Here is a 10,950-nt window from a genome sequence, read left to right as displayed (position 1 = left end):
TTTTAAAAAGAGGTTGATAAATTTAGGAACACTTACCATGAGTATCATGTAAGCATGTTTCATGTTGCATGTCTCTAATACAAAAGCAGAAGAGTTATCATCACTTGGTACACAAACCTCAGACCTCATGAGTTGAAAGTGTACTTTTAAGTGAAAATATAGTATAGAAAGCCCAAAAGTGCTGTGATTTATACAACATAAGGGGTACAAGCACTTTGGAAGCTCTGAAAAGGCTCCAAGGCTCCCTTTGTCCCCTAACTGGACAGTGAGAGTTGGAATTTTGGAACCTCTGGGCTCACAGTTAATGAGAATGCCATTTGCTTGGGTTTTAATTGCATTGAAAAGAGCATGGGAGCCTGCATCAGAAAGATCTTTTAGGGCTTTTGTAAAAATGTTTGCCTTTACTTAGAGAAGAACATTCCCACAGGAATGCCTTTATTCCAGTTTTTTTTAGCCAAAATAACTCCATGTCTGTCTTCAGGCAACAACAAACCACCCTCACAGTCAGTGACACACTGCCCAGGTCCCTCCACTGCCATGCTGGCCCACTGGAGCCACCTGCACGTGAGCTGAGGCAGCCAGGACCCCTTCCCCGGGGATAAGCACTGCAGCCACACACAGCACTGCTCCACCAGCTTCTTCTACTTGATGGACTTCAGTATTGCCAAGCAGTTTTATAAAAAGGCTGACTTGTGCTCAAATCTTAATAAGGGGATAGGGCACTAAATTTCAGACTTCTTAATTGCTTCTTTAAATACAAGTTTATTAGCCTATAGTGCAACAAGAAATGAAAATGAGCAGTGCCAGAGCTCAGACTCAGCAAAACATGGAAGGGATCCCCACTCCAGCCCTTATTTAAAATAAACACACCCCTCAACAGTTCTTTATGCTGTATTTGATCAACCTCTGCATTTTTCTCTTACAGTGTGTATATGGCTGTGGTATGGCAATGAATCCTCTCATGCTGCAGGAGGAGACCAGGACTTGCAGAGCACCAGGCAGGCTGGGTTTTTCAGTGTGCTCTATCCAGGTACATGTGGCAGACACTGCACAGCCAAAGCTGCAAGGAAAAACTGCTCTTAAATGGGAGAGAAGGCAGCAGTGAGACCAGATTGCACAGAGTGAAAAGTGGGCAGATGGGCACAGACGAGAGCCACTGTCACTTGGGATTCAGCTTCGGGTCCCTGGCTCTGGTGGCGCTCCCGCCACCACCAATTTTCATCCTCAGTCTCCACCACTGGAATGTAAATACTCCCCTTCTTGCCTCACCTCTCTGAATTTTCAGGTGGCCACAGCCAGCAGATCTGCCCTCTGCATCAACACACAACTGCTCTGGCTGGGGTGGAATTCCCCGGTTAAATGACACGTGCAGTGCAGCTCACCTCCGAGCAATGGGAAGAACACCAAGAAGCCTGCAGTGTTAGAAAGGAACATTTTATTGCAAGAGATTACAAACCTGGCACTATGGCCAAATGTTTCCATTACATCACAATTGCTACCCATGTATCAGGCAACAGCACCTACAAAGCACGGTGGATTGAAATATCGAATCATAATGCAGTCAGCTTTTTAAACAAAGAACCACCCTAAAAAGTTTGGGGTTTTCTTTAAACAAACTCAAAACTATATAAATCAATTTTTAAAATATGAGACTGGTGTTTAAATATCCAGGCCACTAACTACTGTTATAAAAAGTGGAGAAGTCTGTTAACCATAGTGCTGAACTAAACAGGGTTTGTTCACAACCCATAACCATTTAGTTAAAAGCAAGTCCTTGTTATTCACTGCTAATATTTCCACATTTGTTCAGCCCAATTTATCTTCTGTAGGTTTTCAGAATCAGGTAGATTTAATGCATAACCCCTCTTTAAAGCACTGCAGGAAACCTAGAACCGTAACTAGCCCAGGAAAAGCATCACAGTCAAAATAACATTGCACCTTCCCATCTCAGTCCTGTGACACTGACCTTTAGAAACTCCGCATGCTCTTCTCTGAGCCCCAACTGATAACTCACGTTTCTGCCGTGATCACTTACCTCAAAAAGCTTGGTGATTTCCCTGAGCATGGCTGAGGCAGTGGGAATTAGCGCAGGCTCACAGCTCAAACCCAACCCGCCTGGCCCGGGCTCGCACCCACTGTCCCTGCCCTCGGCACGGCCGCGCTCGCTCCCCTCCCAACAGCTACGGTCAGCCCTTCCTCCAGCGGGAGGGAGCAGCACCCACCTCCTGACACTGCTGCCTGCTGAAGGCGAGCCCTGAGGAGGAAGCTGGATCTGCGGGCAGAGCTGGACCCCCCAGCCCCTGGGAGCAGCCCACCTCATACAGCTCCCCCAGGCCACAGGAAGCAGGACCGGGCAAACCGCAGTAAATGCCCAACATGTGCTGTCTGCTCGCCTTCGTTTTCCATGGCTGAACACACTACCCCCTTGGCAGCAGCTCCCGTGGGCACTGTCATCACCTACCCAAAGTTCTCCAGAAACATCTTTTCAGGGAATGCAAGCAGTTTTATATCTGAAAAGGATTCAGAAATATCACCGGGACTAGGGAATATAGGCCATCATCTTATGAAAAGTGTTTGGGGGGTGGTCTTCTACAATTTTCCTGAGGCTACTACTAAAGAGACCTTTACCAGAATCTAGGATAACTTCAGAAACAAGTAGGACTATGATAAAGAACCAAAATCAACCCAACAGAAATCACTGTGCCACTGCAGCCTTTACCCCAGAGCAACCCAAGCCAAGCTGAACAGACTGACACTGGTGTTGAGATGAGCAGCTCTGGAAGTCCAGCCCTTTAGCACAGACCACCAGAGCCCCTCAAGCCACATACCATCAGACTGCCATCACTAAGTGACCGATTTCATCTACCCTCTTCTACTACATAGAATTTTGGAACCTCCAGAGAGGGGGATTTATATTTCCTTGTAGATAATGATAAAAAATATCTGTATTTTCACACAACAGAAACCAGGAAAACAAATAGCCCCACTTGAGGACGAGAGGCTAAGGACAGCTAATAGTACTTTTAAAGATTATTCAGCCTGTATCAACCACATATACAATTAATTTAATAGTCAGAAGAGTTCTAGAACTCCTACATATTTTTTGAACTATACCACAAGGCCAGCAGGGCACACAGCCTGTCACTGAAAACTGTTCTTCATCAATAGAATCTCATTTTGGAAACTGATCAGCCCTAGAGCTCACTGCTCTTCAGACACAACCTTGCATTTTTATTTTAGTATTACATAAAGCAGCTCACAATTTGGGCTTAATTAATTAAATAGAATTAGCTAGGGTTTTAAAAATTATTTTTATGAATCTAGTAAAATTTTGCTAATGCAAAATTCTGCACGGTATGGCTTCACCTTACAAGCATTCTTAACAACACTAGATAAATATCATTTGCACTTAATTGATTTTTTCATTTGCTTAACAGCCATAAAGTATGGTGCTCTCACAAGCACCTTTTTTGGTGAGAAGGGTAAACAAGCACTCTATTAAAGCATTATAAACATTCAAGGTGATGTGATCACTTCCCTCTATTCTGTTTCAACACACTGCTTTAAATCTTCAGTTTTCACATCGTATAAAAAAGTTCCACAAGTATCCACAAATTCAGAAATTTGTTAGTCTGCATACATGATTTGTCTGCAATACACTTCAACATCCCAGTTATCTTTTCTAAAATCTCTGAAGTTTTTATTCCTCCAGCCTTTAAATGTAATGATGTAGATTTTCCACTTACAAGAGAATAAATTTCAACAAGAAAGCTAAACTTAACTGTAGCAATTTGTACAGTTAAACAGCTGACACCACTAATTTAATGACAGCCTTGACAGAGCTAGGATGGCCTTGTCTGAGGCCTCTGTCTTGCACAGCTGTGCATTTTTAGCCCATCCATTCTATCAGAACATGAACAAGCCTCATGTGTTAACTCTGAACTCTGTGCATCCAGGAAGACAGACATTTATTCATACTTTCCACCAATCAAATGTAATGCATCTGTGAACAATTCAGTTTATTGCAAGTAAATGTACTTTTACTTAAGATCATGAGAAGATTCTAATCTCAAGCAAGACAAATCAATTCCACAAACTTAATTCACACAATGCAAATAAATGCTTCACATTATAGACATTTAGATTTTCTTTAAACCTTTTTATTTAGAGATTTTTCTGGTAAGGAGATATACCATAGGAAAGCAATTTCACTGGCAGTGAGGTATGTATATACTCTACCAAAATACTCCTCTTGCTTTAACTGCTTTTAACTTTATTTACATATAAAGAAAATATCAATGCATATCCTTGGCTTAACTACAGTATCTGTTACCCTATATGAGTAAAATGAAATGTTACTTGCATACAAAATTGATTTGTAGAGGAATCTAATTTGATTAAAACAAAAATCATGTTCTGAAGACAGTTTAAATGAACAAACACAATTCATCATGACCAAGACACCTGCACCATATTTCCATCCTCACAGCACATTTATTTCAATAATTCTGTAAGTAGGTCCTTAGCATGAGCATAGTGTTACAGTTTTCATACATATAATCACATCCAAAACAAGCTCTAAAATTTAAGTTGTAAACATTCTCTTCATATGTGGAAACATTTCAATCTGTGTTTGAATTTTCTAAAATGATCAATCTTTTAAACAGAATTATAAATGAAAAGCCTACTCTAACCGTGTAGTGAGCAATGCTTATTAGTACATTTCTACAGTGTTAAATAAAATAGTAGAGGCAAACTTCTGTAAGCAAGTCAGACTTTAAGTAAATTGTCATAAAAGTAACAAACTTGTTAACAAAAAGATGCTTTGTAATAAAGAAAGTTGGATTGAATCTACTATGATACAAAAACATAAGGGTAAATACCATCTTTGTTGACAAGTAGGAGGTAGCATGGATGCACCACTTTATTGTCAGTGAGAAATGCAACTGAAGTAAAGAATATTTCCTTACCACAAATTTCCAGTATTATGTACATATTTCTATTAGAAATTTGTTTAAACAAGTTTCCCTCCACTTTTTAGTACAAAAAGCCTCATGTGATTTAAAAAAAACACTTACACACCTAGATAGAATAGTACTAATTGCCCTATTTGAACGAAACAGTCTCTTGAACTATGAAGTACATGGTATTTAATGCCCTAAGTTGAGTAAATTGTATTAGCAGTTCTTGATATTATACAAAACACTACATACATACAAACAAAATATAATAGTATCTTATTTTACTATGTAATTCTTTTTGGAATAAACAGAACCTTGATTTGGGTAACACTGAAGAGAACGTGGTTTCTTTGTTTTATTAAAATCTGTCCTTTTAAGTACCCATGTGCAACAATTTAAAAATGGCTGCCATACATATAATGGTCTTGTATTGATAGTGAACACAGTAACTGACAAAAACATAATAAACCTTAAAAACACATCTTCCACCCTATATAAAATATAAAGACTACTTACTGTAACTGTTAAGTATTCAATTTATTTTGATGTTACTGTAATCCACTTCCTCTATTTTCCATCTTTAGCATTTATAAACATAATTTAGTGTAGCCATTTATTTTAAAAAATGAAGTATTTCAAATTTACATCCAATCAAAATTTAAAATGTTTCTGTGTTCTATGATGCTGCTTCTGCCATCAGTAAAGAAAATGAAGTTTCAGTAATTGAAGCAGGCTTTTTAAGTAGTGATGTGACCTCAACCATGCCAGCTCCAGTCCGTGGAAGATTTGCGTTGACAATGTGTCGCTGCAAGTGCTTTATCCAGTCTTCTTGAACAGACAAAGGTCCTCGAAAGACCAGACCACAAAACCTATGCAAATATTAAAATTAATTCATCAAGATACATCTATCTCTACTGAAAAATTATAAAACAAAGACAGTAAGAGGAAAGTCTTAATTTTCTTTAAGTTTTTCTTAGTTTTCTTTAAGTTTCTCAATGTCTTAGCTGAAAAACTTAGTAACTGAGTTCATTAGTAGTAACTGTGAGCACAAAACCCTGCAGCTTATACAACTCACATTCTCACACTTTCAATGCCAGTAATAACAATCTGTTGTTCTTACATAAGGTTTCTTTTGCAGGACAATATTACTCAGACACAACCAGTAAGATTTTAGTTAAGAGAAACAACTGGCAATCTAACACCCAAGTGTGACTGAATCAAATCCTCCTGTTTAAATTAAGGAAAAGAGGCAATTCGTTTCCCCCCTCATTATTCAATTTAATCACAAACATTTATGGATACAATAATGAATCTCTTTACGACTAACATTAGTAAGCTCCTAAGAATGTATTCTTCCAACCAAAGTAACACTGTGTACCTGCATCTGAGTATGTAAACTTCATCAGCACTATGAGGTAACGGCAGCATTTTCTTCTTGCTTCCAGATCTTGACCTTGACTTCTTTTGTTTACAGTCTAAAGCTAAGAAGAGAAATTTTCATATGTGAAAGTAATACTTCAATGAGTGTTAGTCAAACAGAGATATTCAGCAAGTATTCCCTATAGCAATAATGAAAAGACATCTACCTCCTTGTTTATCTGTATTTAATTGTAACGTAAATCCAAAACAATTATAGCACATTCTAAAAAATATGCTGGTAGAACACATGAAGCTGGTTTTTTTAGGTTAGCATTGTGCTTGCTCTTTGAAAGACTAGATAATTGACATTCAGCATTAAACTGTTGTTTTAGTATCAGCAAGCACCTACAAACCTACTGCAGAATTATACATAAGCAAAGCACAACTGCAAATTCCCTTTCATGCATATAACCCTGTCAAAATCTCAGAACTTGTTTTGTAGTTCAAGTACCATCATAAGACCATTCATGTTCAACCAAGTTACAATTTTATGAAGTTGTAGCTTTCAGCTAGTACAATCAGGATTTTCTAGTTTGAATAAAACACCTGCCATTTGTTTTCAACACAAAGCAAAAAACTGTCCTTTTGTTCTAAGAGTTTCAAATGAAGCTTCCCCTTCACTCCTGTCTGAATTCTGATGAAGCTTACAAAAACTATGTATTAGTCCTTGGCAGTGGGAGCTGGTATTAGGACAACCAACAAGGATGGCAAGACCACTTTTTAAATTCAGTCTAAGCATTTGAAACTGTGTATGAAATTAACGTGTGTGAACAGGAAACATATAGCAAAGGAGTTCAGACAGCTCTGAGGTCTGTATCTCCCATAAACAAATGTAATGGGAATCGGAAACAAAACCTGGAGATTCTAAGAAGCAGTCAAAGTGGGGGATGAGTGGATTAAACTGAATTAATAATGTTATGATACAAACAGCTGATAAAGCTCAAGAAGTTTGTGACTGTTTGAACTGAGAAGTGTGTCTAGCTACACTCTATTCCAAAACACAAGACACCAACAATATAACTCCAACACAAAAACTTTTGCAAACAACCAGTTATACCACTTGAACAAAAACTCCACAGAAACCAGTAAGAAAGACAGTACCAGGTGGTATTCTTACCAAGAAGGCATAATGCTATGCTACTGAAGCATCTTAACAGTAAAATGGAAAAAAAAATTGTTACATTTGGCTAAAGTTTTGACTCCTAGAATATGAAACAGAAGAATTAACCTCTTAGCATTCTGAAGCATGAGACATTGTCTGGTGAGGTAAAACATGTTGATTTAAAGAACACACAGTCTTGATTGTATCCTTAATTTTAATCATGCCCTCCAAATGAGCATATCTCAAGCTTTTATCTTGTACCCCAACTTTCAACTTGGTAGAAATACCAGATGTTTTCCAGTTCTATCCCAGGACTTAAAGATTCCTACCTATCTAAAATTTAGAATGAATTTCTGAGGTTTGAAGGTATCAGAGGACCAATAAAATAACTGGAAAGCAGACACCAACCTAGAGAGACTTCTTCAGATCAACATTAGGAAAATGACGCTTAACAGCATTTTTTTCAGACAGCAACAACAAAACCAATCTGGATAAAAAGGCAGTAACGCAAGGGGGAAGCGGGGAGAGAGAGAGAAATGGCCAAGATGCTTCTGGAAAAGCATCAAGGGGTTCTTAATTCTTCATTTAATTAGGCAGAAAAAAGCTAACTATCGTATCAGGTAGGAACTACCACATATGTAAGTGTTTTACATACCACAACTTCAGTAACACCAGCAGCAATGTAAGCAGATAAAATACTGGAACCCAGATACCCATGCTTTGAAGAGAACTGTTTGTATGAGGCGCAACTTATCTTCAGCACTTACTACAGCAAAAGCTTTGCCTTTTCCATTTGTGGAACATCGTGGGAAGAAGGGAAACAGAAGTCAGTAATACCCGAATGCAAATGTGTCCGTGAGTTGCATCTGATGACAAGTTAGTTGATGTAATTTTATATGAGTGGAAAAAAAAAGAAGCAGTAGTGACAACAGACTCCTGCTAGAGAGGCCAACCTGTATTTGGAACTTGCTGATTTCCTTGATGTTGGCAAAGACATTCATTCTCATGAAAAAATTTGATTCTACTCACATGCATCTGGAGCATTTCAGAGAGCCCTCCCTTTCCTATAAGACCTGGATTGGTCTTCTGCAACAGACTGCTGACACCTAATGGGTTTTTGTGTGTGTGTGTATAATTTTCTGAGAAAAAAAACCCTCTGAACTACTGTGCAATCAAACAACAGCAACACTGACAGAAATTGCCATGATTAACCAGGAAAGGTAGTTTGTACTTCCTCGAAAGGTACCTTTTCCATGAACAGTGAGAAAACAAGGAAAACAAAAGAAAGGGCATGTTCTCTCAGCCATTTATGATGGAGGCACCATATAAGGAAATTATAAAACAAAGAGAAGAAAATACTACAGTAAAAGACCACAGAAAAGGACTCAGATTACACTACAAATTCTCAGAGCAGCTTAGCTAAATTTGAAAGTAGATTTGCCCAAGCAAGAAGCTGTTAAGCTGCTATAACAAGACAGAAAACACTAAGAACACAAATCCTGCAAGGGTATTTGCAGGTGTTCTGCAAGGGTAATTTTTTTGTTCCCTTTGTGTTCTGAGATAATGAACATATTCTTTCACATTTTAGGGAGCTCAAAGCCGCACCAGTATCTTTTGAAGTTACTCCAGTGAAGATGGAAAGTGAGTGAAGGAGGAATATCTGAGTAAAGCTCATTGAAAACTACAATTCAAACAGCAGTTATGAGGCATGCGTACCAGTAACCATCACATTAATTTCATTTTGTCTATCCAGAGAACAAGTTTAAATAAAGTCACATGCACACACTTGAGTACTCTGTTGATAGAATGCTTACAAGTGGTTGCAAACATCAACTAAATCACACAATTGCCTCAGCCACTGCCTCCCCATAAAGCAGCCATGTTCTGACCAAAACTCAGTTCCTGCTTTTTCTATGCCTTTTCTGTAACAAAACATGACCTCCTCAAAAAGTCTTATCATGTCTGGGAAGAGACCAGGGCTAGTTTAGCTCCAGTAAGCTGCATGGAAACTGCAGCAAATTGCTGGAGAGAGGTAGGAACTACTGATCATTAACAGCTACTTTGTAGTTATAACAGCTTCCAAACTATCATTCCTCATTCTCTATAAAGACCTACTTCTTTTTGGAAGAACTCTCTTTCTTTCAAGTTTGGCCACCTGGTGTTTCCTAGTTGATAACTGAAAAACTTCTTGTAAACAACCAGTCACACAACATCCTCAAACTGCTGATACAACATGATGGAGAAACAACCCATATAAAACAAAAGACTATCAAACTTCGGAGGATTCTGCTTGAGATACTTATGTACAACTTCAGAGCACACTACTTCAAAATATATATGCTAGGTAAAAACACTGCATACAAAAACGTCTGTGATGACTTATCAAGAAAGACTACAAGCAGATGGACATAGAGGTTTCAATGAGCATGCCTATGTGAATTAGACAGGTCACAATTAGATGCCCTTTCATGCCATGACGTGTGGTCAGCAGTTCCAAATTAAAATGCTCTGCTTCCTGATCTCCCCCAACATGAAATGCTTCTTATTTCAGGAAAACTGAAGCTGGGTCTTTTATTCGGACTTCATTACTTTTGTCAAAGTGTACATAAGCTAAAACAAGTTGAATAATTGGACATAGAAATGGAACTAATTAACCATTTGAAAACACTGCCAAGTAAAAAATAATGAACTTTCTTGTACATTTAGTCAATAATTTTTCAAATTCAATCACTTACTATCTCTCCTCATCACTACTGCGCAGTGAAGTACATTGAATAAACCCCTCCTATCATTTGCTCTCTGTAGGATTTTATAAGATGCTGAAAATGAGCTCATCATGCCAGTTGATTTGTTATGACTGTAACAGCACAGAACAATGACACACAAAGCCAGAGGATCTCAGATTCCTGCATGTTTGATATGCTTCCACCGCAACCATCCCAGAGCTACAAGTTTGACAAAACAACATTTGAAATTATTTGAACACATAGTGGCCCCCATGAACCACTACCTGAGCCACACTGTTGGCTTGAAGGTCAGACTCCTTGCTCTGTACTTTACTGTTCCCTCCCAAACTTCTGACAAAGCAGTCTCCATCTATAGAAGCAGAGGCCAAAGAAGAAAGCGGTGATTCCCAGAAGATGAAAGCCAGTAAGAAGAGACTGAGTGTGTGAAAAGGGTCAGGGTCAACAAAGAGAAGATATAAAAAGCCAGGGTGTAAGAAAGAATCAAGAGACTTGGGGAGAGCCAGGGCAGGAGGGAGCAAGAGAAGCCCAGAGAGAAAAAAAGAAAGGAAGCTGAATATACAACTACACGAAGAAGAGTGAGATGCATTTTGAAGATTTCGTGTTGGTTTGGTCAGTGCTCTAAAGATACTCAGAAGAAAGAAGCAAATTGACCATCTGCTCTGAGAAACACCAATATGTTGCTATACATCAAAACAGGTATAAAAGGAAATTAACATCTAAT

General features: G+C 38.5%; 1 protein-coding gene across 8 annotated transcripts in view; it reads right to left on the bottom strand.

Annotated features, from left to right (window-relative positions):
* Window positions 1–3,021: 3,021 nt before the first annotated feature.
* Window positions 3,022–10,950, bottom strand: part of ZNF644 (zinc finger protein 644) — a 74,070-nt gene continuing 66,141 nt past the window's right edge. For all 8 annotated transcript variants that reach the window (XM_041483491.1, XM_041483486.1, XM_041483489.1 and 5 more), the window contains 2 exons: window positions 6,340–6,442; window positions 3,022–5,830 (listed from right to left, as the gene is read on the bottom strand). In XM_041483491.1, coding sequence (XP_041339425.1) covers window positions 5,638–5,830; window positions 6,340–6,442 — 296 coding nt within the window. In that variant the 3' untranslated portion in view covers window positions 3,022–5,637. The remainder of the gene's footprint in view (window positions 5,831–6,339; window positions 6,443–10,950) is intronic.

Source organism: Pyrgilauda ruficollis, unplaced genomic scaffold, assembly GCF_017590135.1.
Source record: "Pyrgilauda ruficollis isolate IOZ18807 unplaced genomic scaffold, ASM1759013v1 scaffold6, whole genome shotgun sequence".
Classification (NCBI taxonomy): Eukaryota; Metazoa; Chordata; class Aves; order Passeriformes; family Passeridae; genus Pyrgilauda; species Pyrgilauda ruficollis.
The sequence above is the reverse complement of the archived record's forward strand: the minus strand, read 5'-3'. Positions and strand labels throughout refer to the sequence as shown.